The sequence below is a fragment of the Aythya marila genome (genome assembly GCF_965140915.1).
Source record: "Aythya marila genome assembly, chromosome: 3".
NCBI classification, from domain to species: Eukaryota; Metazoa; Chordata; class Aves; order Anseriformes; family Anatidae; genus Aythya; species Aythya marila.
In genome coordinates, this window is record NC_139044.1 from 80,497,969 (window position 1) to 80,523,622 (window position 25,654).

Below are 25,654 nucleotides of genomic sequence, written 5' to 3' on the forward strand. Positions count from 1 at the left end.
GTTTCTGTGTGTGCTCCTGATGATTGGCCTTGCAGTTTCTGTGTGTGCAAAACAGCATGTTTATGTTATTTTTAGCAGTACCAGAAATTCCAAATGTTTTTGTTGCAATTGCTAGGTGGAGGTAGCAGTGAGCAACACCTTGAGTATTCTCAGTCAAAATCCCTCAGCCATCCTGACTGAACAGGATCTTGTAAAGGGTTCCCCAAAGCCAGCAACAGCAGAAAATTTGGAGTGAGGAAATCAAGGGAAAGATGCATTGTTACATTTCAGATGTTGTGCAGAACTGTTTTATGCAGCAAATTAGGCAACAGAAACAGTGAGTTCATAGGAAATGTATGAAAGGAAATGAATGAAGGCGTCTTCTTTGCATGCTTTTTGGATAAGAGCATGTACCTGAATGTATGTAAATACGCATATATGAGAAAATAAGCTTCAGCAATTGTTCAGAAGTACAGTTGTTTGGTTAAAATTACTGCAACAAACTATATTTTCCAAGGAAAATATATGATAATGTAATTAGAACTTTATTTTAATTCACACCAGGGGCTAGAATAATGTCTCAGTTGCAACCTTCATACTTTGTGCTTAATTGTGTAATCTTCACATGCTCATAGCTTAGTTTATTTTTAGTGTGCTTAGTGAAGGTTGTGGTGTGTTCTGTGAAGGTTTATCTGATTTCAACAGGAGAAAAAAATACTTGATACCCAGACATCTTTAAGCAAATGCTAACATAAATAGATAGCATATCTATTTATGGCTTGTCCTGTAATGTCTGTAATTTCATTATGAGGACATTTATATCCTTTTTCTTTTAATCTGGAAACAGGCTGAAAAAACAGTGGTAAGAGTTTCCGTAATGGCTACTTCTGAAACACTTATTAACCACTTTATAAAGGAATAAATAGTCTACTACTACATCTTTTGTGTATGTCCTGTTTCATCCCAGAAATGCTTAGATCAAAATAGGTGACAAGAATGTCAATTGTGTATCAGAAAAAAAAATAATAATTTAGATTTGTTTGAGGATGTACCATATATTTATACCCTGATCCTAAAGTCACTCAGAACTTCTCAATCTGTTCTATGTACCATTTTATGTTTGGACAACAGCTCCTTTGGGAATGGAAAGGGGAGAAAAATTAGGAAATTATAGTAAGAAACAAAATTACTTTCATATATGAGATTATTTATCTAAATTAGAATTCTTCACAAACCATGAAAAAGCAGATAGACAGTTTTTATGCTTCAGGGATCTTAATATAGTCTAAGTCAAAATAAAGGGAAAAAGCAGAAGTAAGTTAGATTACTTTCCATATGATTCTAAAGAAAATAATTGTGTTTATGCTCTTTCCATAATTTACTCCTGGATGTTTTGGCAATGATTATAAAACTGTCAGAGAGGTATAGTATGAATAGAATCTAGCATGTCAGGCAGTGCTTGACTGAAGAATCCAGCTTTTGATAATAAAAAGTTTCTTACTCCAGATTCTTTTTTGTTTATTTTGCATCCCTTTTACTGCTTTGTGAAAAGGTGTGCTACTCACACTGTCCAAAAGGCACAAAATTGGGTCAACAGTAGGAAATGACCACATCAGACAGCCTTCACAGGCTCCTAGCACCACTAGGTGGTGGGGTTTTTATATGGGATAGGTGACTTGCCTGTATGCACTTATCCCTAATGATCTGAACTATCAAAATGGTCCTGTTTCTATTTTTATGCTGCTGTAGCTGTGTGCTTTCTGGGAAATAAGTAGACACTTTGATACGTTTGCATAATAAGCCTGAAAGAAAGATCAAGTGCTGGATTTTGCATGTGTCAACTTTGTTGGTAATTTTGGGGTTGCTCTTAGAATTTTACTGCCAAACTTGGGTAGGGGGCACTCAGTGATAGATAAATATTTTTGGAGCTAATAGTCTCTAGACATGGAAAACCTTTAATATTTTGAATTCTCTACTTTTATAGACTTTACGTTATATAGCTATAAATAATGCAGCCATGCAGCCATTTTTTTGATTATTGTCATTCGGCTTTTGCTTGTTATCCATCAGGCAGTATGTAGGCAGATATTAGCTTGTCAAACCTGAAAAGCTCACCAAGAGTGAAGAAAACAGAATCATCATGCTTCCTCTCCACAGTCCATGCAAAAAAATTTATGTTGAAAACAAACCTTATTCTTAAGAAATGAAAGGAAGGATGTTTGGTTCACAGTGAGAACAGTGAGGTGTTCAGCATTTGAATGAAAGGTCTCAAGCTGTAATATGAAAAGCCTGGTACCAATGGAGTGCTCCAGGGATTTTTCAGCAATGTTTCCAATTAGGGCTGGTTCTTGTTATCTGTAAAGTGCTGTATATTGTTTGTAACTCAGCTGGAAGCCTGTCAGGTTCTTTTCACAACTTGTAAAAACTGGTGATTGGAAAGATGAGCTTGCAATGTTTTCTATACCCAGTCCACTCTGTAATGATCTGTTTTCTTCTGCATCTTTTTTATTGCAGTCATGCTCTCCAGGATTTTATAGGCTTCCAACCTCACATGCAGGAAGGACACCTGGTCAGTCCTTAGGTGCCTGTGTTGTGTGTCAATGTCATGGACACAGTACTATGTGTGACCCTGAAACATCAATTTGTCAGGTATTACATTTCTGAATTTGTGCACTAGGTTAAACGTAATGTAAAATTCATAAGCTGTGTAGCTGGACCAAATTAAAATAAAGGATGTTATTTAAATCCAATTTTACATAAATTGCTCTCAAAGTTAATGGACCAAAAGAAGCAAACTGTCTACTATTAAAGTTTTCCATTCTGGTTTTCTGGGGTTAAGATTATACAGTACTTTTTTGCCTCTGAATTCCTATTTGTATAAAAAGAGAAATTAAAACCTGCAAACTAAAGGTGCACACATCTTGTAATAAACATAATGCAGCTCTTAAGGGCAGTAATACACATGACCTAATACAGTAAGACTGATTTTTTATCGATTATTTCAGCTGCTTCAGTGGCTGGAAAAGAGAAGGGTAGGAGGGATGAATGGGTTAAAAAATTCCTTAGGATTCATCTTGCTAGCTACAGGCCTTCATTCTTTCACTGTGTAAAGCCCATATGTAACACAGCATGCCTTTGATAGATGCTTAAAGCAAGCAGTCCCACTGTGAATCGTATCAGGCAGAAAAAAAAATATGAATCTCAATTCATTTGAATCCCTGAGGTTGGGAACAAAATGTTGTCTGCTTTCTTGTAATTATCAAATACAGCTTTCATTCTGGCTCCTTCCTCTGCAGGATTGTCAGCACAATACAGCTGGTCCCCACTGTGAGAGATGTGCACTGGGATTTTACGGCATTGTCCGAGGCTCTCCAGAGGACTGTCAGCCTTGTGCTTGTCCCCTGTCCATTTCCAGCAACAAGTAAGCAAGAAAACTCACAACAAAGAGTTTACCTTTCCAGCAAACAACCATTTCAGTTTGGGCTTACTGTGTCCTCTTTCAGATGGCTACAGGAGGACTGTATCACGCAGAGCCATATTAAAAAGTTTTGTATCTACTTCTGCTAATTGATCTTCCTTTAAAAGTCAAAAATTGCTCCCTTGCTAATTTGTGATGAATAAATTAATAAGTGGTAGAAAATGCAATACTCAACAGATAATGAATATGTGTTATAAAGGTATTCTCACAAATGAAGCTAGAGAAGAACTCAAATACAATATGGCCACAAGGGAGCTGTAAAAAGTCTTATGCTCATATATTATGTTGGTATAAATGTATTACAGTGCCTTTCTTGCTCCGCTGTGGAATTTATTGATTCCTTATTTAATGTTACATGAGTTTTAGGCAATTTGTGAAAGATAGAATAATTTAAAAGCAATATAGTTATTGCAGCATAAATTTTGTTGGTTGCTTTATGCTAATGAGCCTTTCTATGATGTCTCTGCATGTGTTCCCAACAGATGATACTTTAGCACTTGAGATTTGAGTTGTTTTGCTGGGAAGTTCTAAATGGTATTTGGAATCATACCATAGTACTGCTCTAAAAAGGGTTGTGTTTCAGGATTGTTCTCTTGAAAGGTTGGAAGTGTTCCTTAAAATCATTTTGTCTGTGTTTTGTCTGACCTTTAGGATGTTATAGGGAGTATTTCAGCCAGTATATCTAAGATGTTTTCTCTTCTCTCTTCTTTATCGTATCATTTTGAAGTGGTTTTTGAAGGACAGCATTCCTTTTACAAACAACAGGAGCTAAACACTTTGCGATCTTCTATCCAAAGCAAGTGTTTTTAAGAGAACTTCCAAACCTCATAAATACCAAGCTGAGAACAGCCAAAACAATTATAAAAAGAGATTAAAGAAGTATCCTTTATCTCAGAAAATTAGAAAGTGGTCTAAAATGGGCAGATTTAGATTAGACATAAGGAAGAAATTCTTTACTCTGAGGGTAGTGAGGCCCTGGCACAGGCTGCCAAGAGAAGCTGTGGATGCCCCATCCCTGGAAGTGTTCAAGGCCAGTCTGGATGGAGCTTTGGGCAACCTGGTCTAGAGGAAGGTGTCTCTGCCCATGGCAGAGGGGTTGAAACTAGATGGTCTTTTAAGGTCCCTTCCAACCCAAACCGTGTTATGATGCTGTGATACTATGACTACAGATTTTTCTGATTTTTTTTTTAATTTTTTTTTTCTTTCACAAGCATGTTTTCTGTTATGGGTTAGTTATTCATTCTATTTGCTGATATCAACAAAGGACATTCAAATTGCTAAGAATATGATCAACCATGCTTCTCAGCTTTGCAGATTAGCCAATACACAGGAAAACACTTTGTTGCTAACTAGCAGCAGGAAGTGCTGAAAATACCTCTTAATCCTTTTTTTTTTTTTTTTTTCTCTGGGATTTAAGAACCTTTGTTTGCCCAGAAATGCAGGTGGCAGATTGGAAAATGAGGAGGACTATCCACCTCGGTGATTGTGGGACTCAGCTACAAGAATTTAGATTTATTCTCAAATTTGTGCTCCAGAAATCATTTCATTATTTTGTTTAAAAGCTAACTTAAAACACAAGAAATTGGTGTTTCTGAAATGTTCTACAGTTGAGAAATGTGTGGACTCCAACCAGTGTGTGTGTCCTGGGTGAGCACCCAAACCACTGAGCTGCCTCAGGAAGGGAGGAGAGCGAGCAAAGCATCTGCTCCACCGTCTGCACAAGAGTATGTTTACAGGGCCTTTTATAAAGCCTCTTGTAAAGAGGCTTTTTTGCTTAAAAGCCCTTGTAGGAGATAGATTAATAACATTCTGAGCTTAGTAGATACAGTTAATCATGGGATAGTCATCCAGTTTCTTCACACTTGTCAGGAAAAGATACAGATCTGAACGTGTCCAGAAACAGAACTGCTAATTTTTTTAGGGCTTGATTCAGATGTCTCTAGACATGAGGGATGGGCTTACTACCTCTGTAGCAGTAGCCATCAACAATTTATGTGCCTGTAGAATCAGTGAAGTGGGACAGAAAACTTAAGAAAACTATGCAACTCGCCTATAACAGCAGGAAACCACCATTGCTGAGGGGGAAGAGGAAGAGGTGTTTTGCATGTGTATACCTGTCTGTACATCTCCATATTTCCACATCTGATAGAAGATTCCTGAACAGTTGGCTTAGACTACATGCCTAACTAGGTGGGATAGGCCCATTCCATAAAGCTGTATTATTAGGTGGAAAATGAAGGTGTCTGTGGTGGTTTTACCCAGACCCAGTACAGTGTCACATGTTGGATTTCTGTGCGCCGTGCAGCTTAGTGAAAACTCTTTGAGATCCTACTCAGGAAAAAAAATCAAACTACACGCAAGTATTGTATGGTAGTTGAATAATCATAACCTGCATGAAACGTAGATAGCTAATGAGTCATCTCATTAGTTTCTTATGTCATGACTGACATGATACTATTTATGAATGTGTGGTGCAATTATTTTAATTTATGACCTTTCACAGAACTCCATTAAGGTTTTAGGTTTTATATAATGTTTTATATTTCTGTACAGTGAGCCGTCAGCTTCATACATGATGAGCTGAAAAAAAAAAATCAGAAGGAATGAATTGTTTCTGGGAGTGGGAATCTATTGTAATGGAGCTGAAAATTTGTTAGATAATGAATTTGTGAGTAGTAGATCAATTTGTTTACATTTTTTTTGCAAAGGTATAATTTTATTACTCATTCAATCACTATCGATTTAATGCATTATAAGCAAGATAGAGTAGGATGCTGACTGTACTGTGCCAGGAAGGAGCTTTGGGCTCACCACTAGCTACCTCTGTGCTTTTCTAGCTCTTATTCCACAAATATCTGAATGATTTTTACATATGCATATTCAGTTGTGTTTATTTTCATCTCCTAGCACTTTTTTTGTTGTTGTAACAGCTTGTGCAGGCACTTTATGTGCTAATAAAGCATGCTACTTCCCACTGTTCCCATAGGTACACACTGAACTCACCAGTTATTCACATACATCATGACTTAGTAGAAATAATCCACTGTCATCTTTGATTAAAATATAACCGCTTCCTGATCATGAATATAGCTTTAAGGTTAGTTAGTCTGTAGGCAGTCTTTTCTCTTCCTTTTATTCAAAGTAATATTAAAACTGACTGGAAGGACTGGATGTCTGCTAGTTCAGTTTCTTAACCATGTCTCTCACATCATTTCCATTACTTCCTTTTCTTGATCACTGAGAGCACCATTCAGTCACACGGGCCTACAAGATGGGCATTGTTGACTTGCTCGTCTCATTGGATCCTACTCTTGTTGGCTCTGCCCTTCTAGAATTTGTCTAAATTCTGCCAGTATCACAGCAAGATGATTGCAGAATTCTTGATTAAAAAAAAAAAAAGGTCTCCCATGGGTGTTTATGAGCAGATATGAAACTGCTGCCATTTGCTTTAAAGTATAGAGCTTACCATGTACCCTTCTGCCCAGGTGACTAGAGTGATGATGCAATAGAGCACAAAAAGCTATTTTCTATTTTTATTATTATTATTATTATTATTTGCTTTTGTTTTAGTTTCAGCCCTTCTTGTGTTGTGGAAGGACCTAGTGATTACCGGTGTACTCAATGCCCACATGGATATGAAGGCCAGTACTGTGAAAGGTAGGATAAATGAAAAAGGAAGGAAGAGAAAGGGGGGAAACACATGAAGGAGAGCAATGTTCCTCAATGCTATAAGTGTATGTTTACTAATATTTAAATACATTCCTTTGGATAAGTTATTTACTTTCTATATGTGGTTCAAAGTCAGCCGCAATAGGCCATTCCTACACACACATGCTGTAAATTAATAGTGAGTATTATTTATACCACTAATCTTGTCTAAGTTGTACTTTCTTTTTGGTTTTGTCTTGTTTATCCCTCGGTCTCAGAATTTGAAACAAAAAACATTACATTTACCAAAAATTAGATACCATATTTATAGTGTGACTTGATGTCATTCTTACCCTATGTTCAAGTGATTACGATGTCCGCATGGGCACTGACTGTGAAAAACATTTACATGTAAACATATTAATAACAAAACTGCAAATTAATAACCCAAAATATAACTGGTGTCCCATCCATAGCGAGACTGGGATTAAGATGATCTCAATCAGCAAGTGACTACTAAGACTTCACTTCTAATGCAAAATACAAGTGGCTAGTGGTGAGAGAAAAAAAAAAAAAGAAAAAAAAAAAAAAGGTCTTTTAAGCAAACATAGGTAATGTAGGAACTTTTGTGTCAGTGTAACAGAAATTTAACTGAAGTCACTTTTTTGTACTCTTTCTGTCTGGACTGTTCCATGTCCTGGTTATGAGATTATGCCCATTATCATTTTGTTGGACAGTTTGCAGCATTTTCTCCATCTTTAAATGCATAACAAGTTGTAAACCACCAAAGTATTTTTTTTTCAGTGGTTCATAAATGGATATACCTATACTTTTTTTTACAGTCTTGCCATTCATTGCATTCATTATAGTACACCTTGCTTCTCAGTTGGCCAAATGTGTTTTTTATTTGTGATGTCTAGATGTTCTCCTGGCTACACGGGAAACCCACAAACTCTAGGAGGCTCCTGCCAAGAATGTGAGTGTGATCAGTATGGTTCCCTGCCTGTTCCCTGTGACCCTGTCACTGGACAGTGCACTTGCAAGCCTGGATTCACAGGGTGGAAGTGTGATGGCTGTGAACACCGGCATGCGCGTGATGGCATGAAATGCATTTGTACGTATACTAATGTAATATTGGAGAATTTCTGTTTGTTTGTCATATTTCTGCTTTTACAGTGGTCAGTTGTGGTGTGGCTTCCTTTGAAAATACTAGTTGAGTTTCTGACTACTTTGGCATTCTGATCTATTTTTTTCACAAGCCTTGAGATGTTTGGAAAACTCTCAGTACTTTTTTTTACATGCTTACTGAAAACTGACAACAAAACTTTGAAGGATTATGAAGGATTATTTTATTTTATTTTATTTTATTTTTTTGGGGGGGAGGGAAGAGGGAAGGAGTGTTGAAGTTTGTAGTCTTCCTAAATGTTGGCACTGCTGTTGTGACAGATTAAATATTTTATATTAGTGATTTCCTTTTAGTGTTGTCCTAAGTGTTTTAACCAGCAGTTGCAATGCTATTAGTCATGAGCCATACAGAGAAACTGAAAAGTTTTTGCCAAGGTTTGCTTGGTCATGTTAGTTCAACAACCATTTGTATTTATATTAATTTACAATATGTAATGAATTACAGTACGGTTTGTCCAGGAACAAAGAACATATTTTCTTCAAAAAGCAAAAACTAACAGCCAATTCATCCTAAAATATCAGATTGCATTTTACAGTACTAGTATCTTTGTCCTACCTGTGGTTTTGCTGTGTGGTGAGTGTCTTGTCTTTTATTATTGTTTGGATTTTTTTTTCCATTGGATATTATAGTGTGTGTTTTGAGCACACAATCTCATTTCCTGTGATATTATATACTTATGTCTTATTAAATATATCAGGTAGCAAAACCTTTCCAGAACACTTAGTAAATCCTAACTGAAATATAAGGTGTTTTCCTTTCCACTCCTCTCCTTCATCTCCTCAACCTGAGTAGGAAGTAATTTGTGATTGCTTCTTTTTTTTTTTTCTTTTTTCTTTTCTCTTTTTTTTTTTTTTTCCTCAAGGCCATCATTGTGTACTTTAAAATATAACACAGATCCAGATCCACTAAGCTATACTATACTTTTATTCTGTGCATCTTTGAACATATTGAGAGGGAACAATTAACTAGTTTTAATGTTTTATCTGATTTTTATCTGCTATAGAATTTCAATTGATTTTTTTTTTCCATTTTATTGGGGTTTTGGCCTGTGAGAGGTGCCTGTAACATCAAGGCATATACCTTGATGTGGTATATACCTTTCAAGGCATATACCATATCATAAAATGATATCTTTTTTCTTTTTTTTTTTTTTTTTTCAACAGAAAGCAGTCAGTCTTTACCTAAATACCCAGAGATTTGAGAGGTCCACATTTCTCTTAATATTAAAATCAACTAGTAAACTAGTACAGCTCAGCTCAAGCAAATTGCAAACAATTTGCAAATTGGAAAAACAGAAAGAAAAAAACAACAACAACAACAACAACAACAAAAAACAAGAAGTGCTAAAAAATAGCTGAAGGTATCACGTCACTCAAGAGTTAAATGTGTGGCTTTTTTGAGTGGATACTCAAAAAAGTGGATACTCAAAAAAGCCACACATTTAACTCTTGAGCAAGAAGACAGGAAGACTTTGAGTCTGGGGCTACAGAGCACAGAACATGTTTTCACTTAACTTAATGGTTGTGATCAGCTCTCCCATAGTGATTGGGTCTGAGCAGAACTAGGCTTCTAAATGGGTCTACCAAATTTAGTGCTCACATTAGTCCCGATTCAGAGGTACAACTCTTCTTTGAAAATGAATAGAGAAATTACTGGGAATATCTACGTTTACACTTTTCCATATTATTAGTAATATAGAAAGCATCAGTTCGTTGATGAAAAGCTTAGAGTACTTAAGGAAAAAAACTTCCAGGGTCCTTCAGTGTGATGCAGTTTAGGACTTAATACTGAACTATCATATATCTTTATTTCAAACTACAGCAAAATGAATGCAAATAGAGTAAGTAGCTACTTTCCTGAAATAACTACACTTTCAATTCTATTTCATGGCTTATTTGTCAAGAAGTGTAATCATGAGTTAAGTCCATAGCTGTCACAGCTACAACACTTTAAGAGAAGGAAACTGTTTTCTGCAGTGGTATCTAAATGAAAATTACTTAACTTTTTCAGCATCCAGAGTATCTGTTAGAGTAATACCAGGACTAGCAAACGTTTTCAGCCTTAGGCACTCCTCAGTTTGTGTTTTGTTGGTTATTGACCTTATCAGCATTCTTAAAACAGACTTTTGGATATCCAGGGTTGCGGAGTTCTTCATTGTACAAAACAGCTTAAGTGCAAGTTTTGATTTATAGTGGTTTTCCAGTTTGTTAATCAGACTGTTTCATTGTGTGGATAATATGGTTAAAAATCTCACTATGAATGGGAAAAGCTGTGTGCGGGCAAATCCAATTTTCCACCTTTGTGCTTTAAAAGCTGTGTCCTGTTATAATTTCAGATTTAACTGCAACATAATCATGTGGTGGTGTTAAAATGTATCTGCACTACCTGTAGCAGCCTTTTTACTTCAACTAGATAACTGATTTTCATCTGAAAAACAATCCTTTGGATTGTTGGCAATAACCAACAAACAATCCTTTGGATTGTTTTTCACAGCAAAAAAACAAGTCATTGTGCTATAGAGAGCCATTAGAAACAGAATCGCAGAATGGTTTGGGTTGGATGAGACCTTAAAGACCATCAAGTGCCAACCCTCCTGCCATGGGCAGGGACACCTCCCACCAGATCATGTTGCCCAAAAGCCCCATCCAACCTGGCCTTGAACACTTCTAGGGATGGGGCACCCACAGCTTCTCTGGGCAACCTCTTCCAGGGTTTCATTGCATCTTTTGAGGAAACACTGAAATTTTCCTACATTACTTGCATAACATTTCTTTGTTCCAATCTGAATTTAATGCAACTGAAGATTAGATCTTGTATAAAACATATTTTTACTTTTATGTATCAACCACTTCCAAAATACTCAGTAAATTATTTTCTGACTAGCTTCAGTTGTAATGAAACCTAAATGGTAATAATAGTAGTGATTAAGTAATTTAATGTGCAGAAAATTAATGCCATATGTAGAATCCTGTTTGCATTCCATATTTCAAATGAACTGTAAGCATGTATCTACTTGTGCTCATTTGCAGAGTTTCATTTCAAATACTGGTGCGATTGCTTTGTAGCTGTCACAAGTGCAAAGAGCCCCAAGTTAGGTAGCAAAATGGTCTAGCTTAATGAAAATACATATAAATACAATCATCAATTTTTGAATAAATGTAGTTGTAAGTAATACAAAACATAGTGTGGTTAAGCTGTATAATGTTATGTTTAATATTTAGGAAAGTGGAAACTGATTTTTGAATATTTAGCGTAGAACAAGCATTTGAATAATGAATTTTTGGCAAATTCTATCAAAGGTCATACTACACAAAATTATATAAAAGCTAAGGAATGCATATTTAAATCCAATTAGAGGGAGAATTTATGCACAATGTTGTAATCTATTATTGTTTAAATATAACATTTAAATTTCCATATATCCCTTATCATAAGTATTCTAAAGGTTTTAGTGCAAAAATTTGCAGTGAAAAGACATAAAAAGACTCAAAGGAGCCAGAATGTTCATTAAAATCTTCTATTTTTGATATAGCTGAAAATCTGAATTACTAAGTTCTTGCTGTTTTTTCTTAACGTGTCATTTTTCAGTTGCTCAGTGCATACAGTTTTTCAATACTGTTTTATAACAGTTATATTTTAGAAAACTACAGGTAGAATGGAAAGATAATATATCTTTTAAAAGCCACTGTACAAAGGGGAAGAATTGTTTACTGCTAAATAACAATGGAAAGATAATTATAGGTGAATGGCACAGGCAGAATTTACTGTCCATTATATTCGTAGAACAAAACAGTGTTGTTTTCTCTTATGTGCAATTATAGGATAGAAAGTGATATCCAAAAGGGAGACTTTATTTTAAGAGGTTATGCAAGGGTTTGAGTGGTCTGCTATACATCATAAAAATCCTAAATTTTTGCATTAGTATGGTTAATAACTGGATTATTTCTCCAGCTAAAGTAACCAGATCATCATGTACTCATAATATTCTGCTGATGAAGTCTTCCTTGTAATTTTTGGTCTAAAGTAATCCACTTCTTAGACCTGGTTTCTCTTCTGTATTGAAACAGTCAGTAGTCAATAGAAAAATTAGTAATGGTTGCAAGCTGATTTTAGTAATACTGGCAACATCCTTGCTTAATTTCAAATATGACAGAAGTTCTCCCAAATCTTCTCTAACACTTACAGATTTTGATTTTTATCTGTAAGTACAAATGAACTGTCTTCTAAGCAATTGGTGCCAGCTTATGCATCACTGTCATATTTACTGTAATAAATATACCTCAGTGTTCATTCCGATGAAAGTTATCAACAAGCAATTGCTGACTGCCCTATACTCACCACAGGACTGAAGACATTAGTTTTCTTACTTAAGCCCAACAGTTTCAATCTAGAACGCAGGTGAGTTGTATGATGAACAGGGTGTATGTATGATACCTCAGTTCATCTACATACCTAGTATGTTCAGGGAGGCTGAGATCACTGAGCCATGTTTTGCATATGCACACCAGAATTATGTAAACAAGCCAAAGCACCCAGTGCTTTTTCTTTACCCTTTCCAGAGAGCTTTGACCTTAGCCAGATAAAGTGGAAAGGAGCTATAAAGGGGGCTGGATGAAACCTGTAGCAATTGTGCATTTTCTTATATTAGTACTTCTCTGGTGTGTTTTTTGTTATACCCTGTGACATTCCACTTCGCTTCAGTTGTAGAGTGTAGTACATAAAATGAAGAACCATAGATTGCAGTGTTGTCAGAACAATGACTGTGCTTGCTACTGTGCAGTGTTCAGGGGGAAAAAAAAAATCATAGTGAGAACTTCAAGGCTTTATTGTTAAACATATGGCAAGTCAGTACTCACCTTCTGAATGCTTTCAGGGCACTAGTTGTAACTACAATGGGGACTTACAGAAAACTTTGGCTTCGATATTTTGAGCTCAGTTGCAACACAAAGCAGAACCGTTCCTTAGATGCTTCTGTCATAATTTTTTTGTCAAGAAAGAAAAAAAAAAAAAAAAAAAGAAAAGAAAAGCATTCAGTTTGCTTCTGCTATATGAAATTAAAGAGGAACAGCAATCAATCATGACCTAGTGAGATCAAGCAGTTATTTAATTGTTAGGAATTTTTCCTTAATTCAGTCTTGTGAAAAAAAAAAAAAATTGGACCTTCAGTCATGCTGCAGTCAACAAACTTACATCTTTAAAAAATTTAATCTTCATTATTGGAATAAGGAGAAAATTACACAACCAGACAAAGATGGACGAGATTCTTTTTATACCAGGTCTCAGACACTTAACTATAGTACTTCAAGTAGACTGGTACTTGCAAGGAGAGGGAGTTTTTCCCAGCTGCACCCAGGATAAAGAGAGAGCTTCTAGTCACTGGTCCTCACAGAAACAATATTTTCCTTCTAACATAGGCAATAGCTACATGATCACAGTTCTCCCAAATTCAGCATTAGGCAGAGATGCTGTCTTTGTCAGAGGCACATCCTGAAGAATCTGTGAAAATGAGTATGTCCTAGCTCCCACACAGTCCTCAATTCAGCAGGAGCTAGGAGCTTCTTATTTCAAGCCTTCACAGAGTGATCTGGAAAGGATAATGTACACCAGATCTATGAAGCATTGGCCTAGCTTCTGCTCTGTTGTGTGTCTAACAGGATCTGTGAGCCCACATGGCACAGAGGTAAGTCTTAAACTTCCCGCTGCACTCACAACAGTTCCGTTGTCTGCGTGAGCTCAGTAAAGGACTGATACCCCTACTTGACATGGAAGCTGATAAGATATCAGTTGTTCCCCCTCCCCCCCCCCCCCCCCACCTTTTTTCTTTATTATTATTTGGTGTTTTATTCTTCTTGTTTTGTTTTCATTTAGTTTTGGTTTTGATACGTGAGTTCCTGTTGAGTTTAGACCCACATCCCAATGTCTTTTGCTGTTCTCAAGCACTATATAAACCTAACTAGTACTGGTCCATATCAGAACCAGCAAATGTGGCTTTATAAACAACAAAGGTTTGAAATAAACCTGAGGCAGAACTTTAGACCCTGATCTGGAGCTGAATTTGCCTAGATTTTGGAGTGAAGATACATTGATCATGCAACCCCCCTGAAACCAGCAGCAATATCAATGAAGCCAGAACCTTTAACTGCCTACTAGTGCAGTTAATAGGGCAGTTACCCCCTACTAGGGTTTTTGGGGGCTGTTGTTTGTTAACCCCAGTAGACATCTAAGCTCTACCCAGCAGCTCCCCCACTCTTCCCCCCCCCTCCACCCCAGTGTGATAGGGAAGAGAATTGGATGGGTAAAACCAAGAAAACACATGGGCTCAGACAGTTTAATAGGTTAGTTTAATAGGCCAAGCAAAACTGCTTGTGCAAGCAGACCAAAGTGAGGAATCCATTTCTAATCAGCATGCAGGTGTTCAGCCATTCCCAGGAAGGCAGGGCTTCATTATACATGACTGTTACTTGGGAAGACAAACAGCATAACTCCAAATGTCTCCCCCTTCTTCCTTCTTTCCTTCAGCTTTTATTGCTGAGCACAATGACACCTGATAAGAAATAACCAGTTGGGGTCAGCTGTTCTGCCTGTGTTTTCCTCCCCAGTTCTTGCCCACCCCTAGCCTCCTTGCTGGGGGGCAGTGAGAGAAACAGAGAAGGACTTGATGCTGTGCAAGCACTGCTCAGCAACAGTTAAAACATGGACATATTGCCAACACTGTTTTGGTCACAAATCCAAAATGCACTACCATGAGATGCCGCAGAGAATACTGCCACTCTGACCCAGCCAAAAAGGAGTACAGGGATGGAAGGAAGGTTTTTTATTATTTAGTTTTAGACTAGTGCCAAAATGGAAAAAAAAAAAATAGGGTAATGGCCAAAAGCTTAATGAGACTAATGAGCGTTCAGTGCTTGTGATGCAACAGGAAACTAACAACGAAGCATCAATAGCTATCATAAGTTCAACCTCACATCAGAGATTTCAGGGTTTCCCTTACATCCTGGAATCATATAATGGTTTTGGTTGGAAGGGACCTTAAAAGACCATCCAGTTCCACCCCCTTGCCATGGGCAGGGACACCTCCCACCAGGCTAGGTTGACCAAAGCCTCATCTAACCTGGCCTTGAATACTTCCAGGGATGGGGCATCCACAGCTTCTCTGGGCAACCTGTTCCAGTGCCTCACCATCCTCTGAGTAAAGAATTTCCTCCTAATGTCTAACCTAAATCTACGGTCTTTTAGTTTATAGCCATTATGTCTTGTCCTATCACTACACTCAGCATGTCTTCATAAGGGAGGTGCTCCAGCCCTCTGATCAGCTTCATGGCCCTCCTCTGGAATTATTCTAATATGTGCATGTCCGTCTTGTGCCGGGGGCCCCAGAACTGAACACAGTACTCCAGGTGGGGTCTCACAAGAGCAGAGCAGAGGGGGGGAATCACCTCACTGGACATGCTTCTTTTGGCGCAGCCAAAAAGAACACAGGTACAGTTGGCTTTCTGGGCTGCAAGCACACATAAAAATAACCTAGTCATTATGCAGATGCAGTGCGTATCTTATGCACTTTAACAATAATAAATGTATTAAAGAAAAATCCTGTTAGATAATCACCCTACCGGAGGAACATATTGTGGCTCTATCACTTAATTCCTTTATTGAACATTATCTTCTCCTTGTAAGATGGAATAAGTCCATAAAATTGCAGTGTCTCTTACTATTTGATCAATTATTTCTTTAAATAACATTTCTTTAGCGTGCAATCTTTGGAGATGCTTCTCACAAGAGGTAAGACAGAATCCTTTACAGGGCTTCCTGTGCATGGGAAAGTGTGGTGAAAATGGAAAACGCAATAATATCCATTATTTGCTTGCTGCAATGTTGTAATATTGACTGCATGATTTGCCTCTTACATGCTTGCAGTGTTGTAATGATCTAAATTTAGTGCTGCATTACTTAATATTAGATACAAATTTATCCTGACAATTTTATAGATAAAAAACACAGAAAAATTTAGTCTCATAAAATATAATCATGCTCTTGAATTATTTGCCATAGCTCCAGTTCATTTCAGACTGTGTACTGGTGTAGCTTAGTCCTGTCTCATATACTCAGCTGTGGTCCTTGCTTGATATAGCTCCTCTCTTCTACCTGTTTATTTATACTGAATGTTCACAGCACACTTACCAGTTTACTCATTGAGAATACTGCATATCTTCATAAGCTTTCTTTTTTATTTTATTTATTGGTGTGAATTGAGTTTGTCCTTAACACATAACAATTTTTTAGCATTTCATTACCATCTGCTTGGACAATTTTTAGGATAAATAGATTTACTTTGTTTAATAAGTGAAAAGCAATGCATCAGAATAATTTAAAAAAAAAAAAAAAGGCAAAAAAACCTCTTTCGCTCTAAGATCACTTTTTTTTTGCATTCTGCAAAATGGTTATCATGTTACCTACCTCCTTGGCCAGCTACAGAAGAGATGTTCATCATATAAAGCAGTCAGTTTGCTATAAAATTTGCATTTCCTCTGGTTCTCTGGAACTTCTAAAAACAAACAAGAGCTGGGGTGGCATTTATTTATTTATTTCCTGTAGAAACATATAAAGTGGAATGTATCATGCCCACACTTAATGACTACAGAGAAGTTCCAGTTCAGATTATGTAACAAAATACTGAGAAATAGGAGGAAGAGGTCTGCAAATGAAAGCAATGAAAGTGCAAAAGGAAGCCTTAAAATAACAGTATCTAATGTTCTGCACCCACTTTTTACTGTAGTAATCCAGCATATATCTTGTCTCCTTTTTAATCATCACGTGAGTTTCATGGTGTAATAAACTAGTATTCTTTATTCTTCCTTACTCTGTATCTCACTCAGATTTTCACTATATTGAACAGCCAACCTACAGAATAAGAAACAGATAATTGTGACTGAAAACTTTAAAGAACAGAAAAGAATTAATATACATGAACAATAGAATTCAGGGGAAAAAAGCACTTCCCTGTTGAAAATTACTTACCATCTTCTGCAAATAAATACATGTTGTTTGGTGGTTTTTTTAGCCATTGAGCTGCCTAGCAGCATTGAGAGAAATAATTACATACTTGTAAAATTTTAGGTACAACCCTCCATGTCTCTTAACATCACCAGAGAATTTGTTGTTTCACAGTTCACTCTACCTCCTGAGATGTTGCTTTGCTTTGCCAGTCATATGTAGCATCTTTATGCATGGAAACAGGAAGTCATTCCCACAACTGCTTTCTAAAGGATGAAGAATTTTCCTCTTTGTAGCATAAACTGTACAAGACTTTGAGTTATGAGAATATCTTGTGTTAACAGAAATCAAGGGGGGGATGCAAACTCCTTTTGGCATACATAGCACAAACCAGTATTTTTCATGCTAAAGAGTATTTTCAAGGAAGAGTATTTTCAAGGAAACTTACATGAAAAATATAAGCTGGTTAGTGAAAGGAGGTAGGGAAAAACATTTCTTAAAAGAAAACTATCAGTATTTTTACCTTGACTCTTTCTACTGTCTGCATTACAAATTAAGCATGCTTGGCCATGCTGTTATTGACTGTAAAGTATGCAAATTTTAAGATTTCTAGAGTTCTTCTTATGTTCAAATCCATAAATGTACTGTAGATTTTAAAGTGCTCCTAGATTTTCCAAATTACCTGTCCACCTTTCTCAGACTTCCTCCAAATTGCTTGTCTAATGTACGATTTTATATGGGCTAGTCTGTAATGGGCAACATTAATTTTTTCCTCTTTTTATGAGGTAAGCTTACCAGTTTTGCTCTTTTTGTTTTATATTTTACTGTCCATTACCAAATCCCAAGCAATAACTTCTTTCCCAGCTGCTGTCTCTACTTCCTATCACACTGTGCTTTTGGGGTACATTATCTGAAATGAGCATTACCTTTCAAACAATTTTAGGTTATTCCATAAAATATTTCTAACTCAAACATATATCTTAAACGTTTATCAGAAATAAATCAGCTTTGCTGTTCTTCCCCCAGCTTGCAATGATGAATGTACAGGACTCCTTCTCAGTGACCTGGATCAGCTAAACCAGATGATCATGAGTGTTAACCTGAGTGGTCCACTGCCTGCTCCATATAAATTGTTGTATGGTTTTGAGAACACGACACAGGAATTAAAGGTAGGTATACATAAGCAAAGATCATGTATTCACATACAATCATGCTCCAGTATAACTGTATTTATCTGTCCAAAAATACAGCCATAAGTGTAGAGAATTGAGAGAAGAATAATTTAAGATTTAATTATTTCAAACTTGTTCTAATTAGTAAATAGCTATTACAATTATTTATTTTGGCTTATTTTAATATGTAAATCTTGCAGCAATAATTCATTTGTGTACACGTATGTAAGCAATTATGCTGTAGGCACATAAAAAGTGATGTTTCATACACATAAAATAGTGTTCATGCTAGTTGTCCAGAAAGCAGATACACATTTTATATGTGATATGTTGCCTAATTTTTGGCTTTCCACTAAGATATGTAAAGCTGTCAAGAGTCCTGAGGAAAATACATTGGATGGATATGACAAAAGGGAATTGCATACAGTAACAAAAAGGAAATTTTTCCTGTTTCTTCTCTACAATAGTTGGAAGCACTGAGATACGGATTTTTACTTTCACTCTCCTCTTCCCCCAACAGCATTTGCTTTCACCTCAGCGTGCTCCAGAGAGACTTCTTCAGCTAGCACAGGAAAATCTGGATACCTTGGTGACAGAAATGGATGAACTACTGACAAGAGTAAGTCTGTGATCACGTTGGGGTCTATGGGCTTGGTTAAAACTGTATAATGATGGAAATATCCTGAATATGAATTAAACATGAATGAATAGATGAATTATAAGATGCAGTTTCAGTATTTGAAATGGCAGCAAGTCCTCTAATAACATATTTTTTGTGGGCCAATACATTGAGATATATTTTCTGTAAAACTTTATAATGTAGGTAAGAGCTCATACAGAGCACCAAAGAATGATCTTATTTGGAAAATCTGAGACTAAAGGAAATAGAGGTCTTGATACAGCATTCATTAGCTTTCTCTTAACATCAGCTAGAGGTTATATTACAAACCCAACAGTAACCAAGCCATGTGATTACCACACAGTTGCTCACATGGCTGGAGTCCTTCTTTGACTGGCTAAGACTTTTGGAAAGCAGGCTCCCTGATTCCCTTCTTTTTCTTCTGAATGTTAATATGGTCTCTCATATGGCTATCTGCTTTCTGCATCAACAACATCATCTCCTCATACTCTGTTTCAAATATTCTGAGTCTGACTGTATCAAGATAGTTCTCATTCTGTTTCTCTTGCAAGATGGTCTTTCACAGTACAGGTAAACTAGCTTCACTCAGTTACTTATTGCCCAGCCAACTCAAGCCCATTGTAGGAATAGTTTTCATGTTTGGAGTCTTGTTTTCCACTTTTCTTGTTTTCCATTTTTAGGTTATCTTCTGTGCTGTCTGGTTTCTTCAGGAGCTGTAGAGGAAATGGTAGCCTAGGTTGATGCACTAATTTTAAGGAAATTTTATAGCAAGCTAGTGAATGTCTCTGGTTTAGCAAATAACTTGTCATTAAGAGTCAACGAATGAAGTAATTCAAATGAGAATAATATTTAAAGGGAGAATTCAAATATTGCAGTGTGTGTTTATTGTGCATTATATAATTCATTTATGAAGAAAGCGATAGGTTTTTGGATTTCAATCGATGTGCGATTTACTCTTTTTATTATGAAAGTTTTATTTCAGTATAGACCTTTATTTGGTCAGAAAGACATCGTCTAAGAAAATAATATAAATTGCGCCACCTAGTGGACAAAAAGTAGGGCAATGGACCAGCCACGATAAAAACACAACTGTCCCAAAGGCATTAATGTAACAGACTAGCAAAACTCATGTTCATAAGTAGGTGCTTCCCTGCATTAAAATAATGTAACAAGCAAAACACTGATTACTGTATACACCTGAGAGAATTTACCTATCCCCCCTGTAGTTTTAGCATCCTGTCTTAAAATTGTTCATGCCTTGCAGAACCAAAATTCTCAAAGAAATTGGTTTGTTTATGTGCATTATATTCAATTTTGAAGAACTCCATGAAACCTTGAGAGGATAAGAAAACATCTGTATTGTATGTATATATGCACGCTCATATGTGTATGTATACATACCTCCACACACATATATGCATACGAGTGTATGTATGTGAGCATAAAGAAAGATTGCTAAATCAAGGCAGGTTTTTAACTCATGACAGCCCTACAGACAGGGAAAATTATATTTCTTGTATTAATTATTAAGATTATTAATTATTAATTAATTATTAAGATTTTTCAATCTTAAGCTAATAATTTTTTCCTTCGCACAGTTGTTCTTTTTAATATCCTTTTCCAATTACCACCTGCACCCCCTGCCCAATACAATGAAAATTAAATAAATTTCAATCCTGCATGGAGAATACCTAAAATATGTTGCAAATTCTGAATTTCTATGGACTAGTCTTAAAAGGGAAAACATTCAGAATGTGATCTTAGGGAGTTTAGCATGGTAGACAGATTAACACCACTTCCATTTCTGCAGTTTTCCCTTGTTGTAACTAGTAAGTTGGCTTATGATTTCCATTTTTCATATGGAGAATACATGTAGTTAATTCGACTGGACTTTGGTTTTTATTTTGAGGACTATCACATGGTGCTAAGTCCTACACTTATCTTTCGATATGTGTAAATAGGATCAATGTACCAAAAAGAAGAGTGGATCCTGATGTAGCACATTGAAGTCTCATTTTTATGTGAAGATATAGCTGAATACTATGTAACGGCTAGTATGACTATAACTAGCAAACTTTCTGCACAAATCTCACTAGAGGCTCACTAGACTTTTCCAAGTGAAACCAGTAGTGATAAGGATAAAGGCTGATGAAGATTAGTGAAGACACTTTTTACCATGAGGAAAAATTTCTACACATTTTAAGACAAAATGTAGAAGACAACAGTATTTTCTCACTACAAAACTTTTCAACAAGTCATCTCTTCCATTGGTGCAGCTTTTTTATTTTTCCTCATCATATTCTTTGTTTCATTCACTGCCAAATTGTACTACGTATTCTCTACAAGAAGATCCTCTTCTCTTGCTCTTAAACTGATTACATTCTTACATACTTGCATATGCATTTCTACATCTACCACCTGAGGTAGACGTCATATTTTTCACATCCTATTAGCTCACTACTTTAGTCAAATACACCTTCTAATGGGGTACCTTCAGAGACTTCAAGAAAGTCAGGGATCAGAATCACTTCCTTTTAATTGAAATACTTCTTTTGACTGTAAACTTCTTCATTTCTCCTATACCGTTGAATTCCTTGAGCTCATAGATTTGTGGAAGTAGCTGGCAATAGTTAGAAGCATTTAGAAGGTGATTCAAGACCTTCTATCTATACAGAGAGTTCTGAGTTTGCCCTCCTTTTGTGGTCTGCGGCAATGTGGTCTCATCTAGTTGTTTTACCAGATTTCCATGATGGAGATCTCTGTTATGCCAACAGGTCTCACTTGTGTCCATACTTCTCAAAAATTCATTCCAAACCTTGCTCTGGACTCAGTCTTTGTGACTTTTATTCCTCCCCCAGAAAAAGATTGTTGTGCGTCTTTAAACTTAGTAGCTGAATTCTGACTTTATGGAAATGATGAACTGTAGTAAACTGAATATGTAGCGAATGAGTAGGACTTTATTAACAAATGGAAACATTTAATTATCCATAGAATGGCTAGGTACAATGTGAAAGATACTTGCCATTTAACTTGGTTTATGGAGTTAATGCTAGACCAGAAAATGAAGTGAAAGGTTATTTTTCAGCAAAGCAAATTATGACTAAATACAGAAAGCAGACAGTAGGACTGGATGGGATTTAAGTACTAAAGAGAACTGTCACAGAGAGAAAATGGAAACAGTTTGATGGCAGATTAATGTGTATGAAAATTTAGTGCCTGCCATTCAGTCATAAATATTGAAAGCTTAAAGTGCCCAATTGGAATTAATACGAACGTGGAAAAAGTAATCGAAAATGAGAAAAGTCTATGTAAGTTATAGAACACCATTTGGAGTAAAGTACTTAGAAATATTGTAGAATATAATACAAGTGACTGGGAAAATTCTAAGAAAATATAAGACAAAGAATAAAAGGCTCATTGTGGAGGATGGGACAATAAATAATAAGGTAGTTCTCAATTACATGAAGAATGAAATGACATCAGAGATGCAAAGCTGGATTAAAGCAGTGGTCCATCAAGACCATTCTGTATTTTTGCCTTTTTCCTATCCCAATTACCTTTACTACTCACTTTGACAATATTTCAGCTCTGTATCCAGACAGATAAAGGAGTTTTGTAATTCTTAGCAGAAGTGACCAATAACGTGATCCAAGCTGTATAACTATGAAAAGCCATGTTTTTCAACTGACACATGGATAAAAATACAACCATCTTCCCCCCGTCTAATACAGGTTGCTAGTTCTTCCTCTGTCATTCTATTTACCTCAAACATTTTCATATAAATTATTCGCACAGTAACCACTCTGAAGTAGACCAAAATTGTAAGTGGTATGATAGTGCCGGGGATTTCATTTCAGGAACCCAGCTGTCCTGATGTATCTTGAGGGCTTCCATGTAGAAGCTAATCAGGCAATGTGTTAAATGTGATGCTATCTCTCTTTGACTATTAATGAAATAGATTTCTGGTAACAGAAAATATTACCAGAACAAATGTTACCAGTACAGCTCAAGTGAGAGAATCACAGAATCACAGAATTTCTAGGTTGGAAGAGACCTCAAGATCATCGAGTCCAACCTCTGACCTAACGCTAACAGTCCCCACTAAACCATATCCCTAAGCTCTACATCTAAACGTCTTTTGAAGACTTCCAGGGATGGTGACTCCACCACTTCCCTGGGCAGCCTGTTCCAATGCCTAACAACCCTTTCAGTAAAGAAGTTCTTCCTAACATCCAGCCTAAAATTCCCCTGGCGCAACTCGTCCTGTCACCAAGCACGTGGGGGAATAGACCAACCCCCACCTCGCTACAGCCTCCTTTAAGGTATCTGTAAAGAGCGATAAGGTTGCCCCTGAGCCTCCTCTTCTCCAGGCTGAACAAGCCCGGCTCCCTCAGCCACTCCTCATAGGACTTGTTCTCCAGGCCCCTCACCAGCTTCGTCGCCCTTCTCTTGACCCGCTCAAGCACCTCGATGTCCTTCTTGTAGCGAGGGACCCAAAACTGAACACAGTACTCGAGGTGCGGCCTCACCAGAGCTGCGTACAGGGGGATGTTCACCTCCCTAGCCCTGCTGGCCACACTGTTTCTTATGCAAGCCAGGATGCTGTTGGCCTTTTTGGCCACCTGAGCACACTGCTGGCTCATATTCAGCCGACTATCAACTATCACTCCCAGGTCCTTCTCTGCCTGGCAGCTCTCCAACCACTCATCTCCCAGCCTGTAGCTCTGCTTGGGGTTATTGCGCCCCAGGTGCAGGACCCGGCACTTGGCCTTGTTGAACTTCATGCAGTTGACCTCAGCCCATCGGTCCAGCCTATCCAGATCCTCCTGCAGAGCCTTCCTACCCTCAAGCAGATCGACATGAGAAGCTCATTTTGAATTATTAACCTCCTAGCCATTTCCCACAGACTGAAAAGGTCATAATGCTGTGCTTATAGGTATTTCTTGGGAGTACAATCTGGACAGTCAGAACCCAAACACTGGTGGATTGTTGTTGCTCATGCTGGTGGCTTGTTTTGTTCTATTTTTTGTTTGTTTGTTTGTTTTACTTTTGTTTGTTTGTTTGTTTATGATGCAGCTTGACAAGCTGTGTTGCTTAAAGTGGCTTCTGCATGATAAAAAATGGTTTGGTAAATAGGAATCTTGAGAGCTAAGTAGAAAGTATTAAGATGATTCCTTTCCTCAACATGTTTTCCGTTATGCAGCAGATGTCTGTCTTCATCTTGCTTCATGCTGCTTCTGTGATTCAATAAAATTATAAAGCCTTTATTTACACAAAGCTAAAATTTTACTGAGCACCCCAATATGTTATAAACAAACCACTTCAAGCATTAAAGCTGGACAAATCTACTTCACTTTTTTCCCCCTCTCTTTCTTGGTTTCATTAATGCATAGATTTTAAATTGTTCATGCTTGTTGGCATGGGTTGTCTCTTTGAGAGCACCTCAGGGGAAGAAGCAAGGAGGTCATGATATCTGCTGCACTTTGTCAATCATAATATGCACAATTGTGAAATTACAGAAAGTATCTGCTGAAGAGTCTATTAAACGGTTCTGAACAATGTTTCTTTAAGCAAATTCAGTGAATTTAATCCTGTCTCTCTTTGTGTGCAGTTGCATACAACTAGAGTTTCTAAGAAACTAGAGTTTCTAAGAACCTAAAATAAAGCCTTCCAATTTCCTTTAGAAGGAAAAGGTAATAAAATTTAATTGTGTATTTGAACAGAACGTGTCATTTCTCATGCATCTGATCAATAATTCATTGATTGTCTTTTGCCTGAGGAAAGTTTTGAGCATAAATTCAGACAGTGCATACAGTTCTATATATTGCATAGCACAGCCTTGTCCTGTTTATTAATTATACTTTTCCTGAATTTGGTTCACTAGGCTACCAAGGTGACAGCAGATGGTGAGCAAACGAGGCAGGATGCTGAGAGGACTAATGACAGAGCAAAATCTCTTGGACAGTTCGTAAAAGGCATTCTCCAAGCTGCTGAAGGTACTGGAAAAAGAAAAATGTGCCCATTGTTTCTCAGGAAAACTGAATGATGGTGGAGAAGAGGGCCTGAAACACAGTGAGGAAGAGAGTTTGTCCACTGAGAAACGTCACATGATTGAAATGTTGCATTAAGAAGCAACAGTTTCTTATGAACACAGACAAGCAAAATATTGAGTATGTTCCTTCAGGATTTTCTCAGTTACTTGGGGAAAATTAGAATAAAGTGATTAACAGGGCTTTGCATTTGTTTATTTTCAAAGTTAAAAACATATATCGGTAAAAAGCTTGATGTAACTTTAGCACTTGGTACAGTAAGACTTCATCTTAATTCCTCAAAATGACTTCAAAGATGCATTACTACCTGCCATTAATGAACATCTGCTGCCTGGAAATTGTAAGTTACTACTATCCCTACCTAAGAAGTGGCATAGACCCAACTCTCTTCCACAAGGTGATTCTCGGCACTTACAAAAAACAGTAAAGACTTACAAGCAAAAGTATTGTAGATGGCTTTGAGAAGTAGAACCTAAATACTGTGTGACCTATTAAATTAGATAATGGTGG

At 36.9% G+C, this 25,654-nt stretch overlaps 1 protein-coding gene across 12 annotated transcripts in view; it reads left to right on the forward strand.

The window, feature by feature from the left end:
- The window catches only part of LAMA2 (laminin subunit alpha 2), a 375,103-nt gene that overhangs the window by 262,750 nt on the left and 86,699 nt on the right, over positions 1–25,654 (forward strand). For 9 of the 12 annotated variants that reach the window (XM_082757553.1, XM_082757545.1, XM_082757549.1 and 6 more), the window contains 7 exons: positions 2,494–2,628; positions 3,276–3,400; positions 7,028–7,114; positions 8,026–8,219; positions 18,309–18,451; positions 18,975–19,073; positions 24,979–25,090. In XM_082757553.1, coding sequence (XP_082613679.1) covers positions 2,494–2,628; positions 3,276–3,400; positions 7,028–7,114; positions 8,026–8,219; positions 18,309–18,451; positions 18,975–19,073; positions 24,979–25,090 — 895 coding nt within the window. The remainder of the gene's footprint in view (positions 1–2,493; positions 2,629–3,275; positions 3,401–7,027; positions 7,115–8,025; positions 8,220–18,308; positions 18,452–18,974; positions 19,074–24,978; positions 25,091–25,654) is intronic. The other 3 variants (XM_082757554.1, XM_082757555.1, XM_082757548.1) reach the window with 1 other exon arrangement.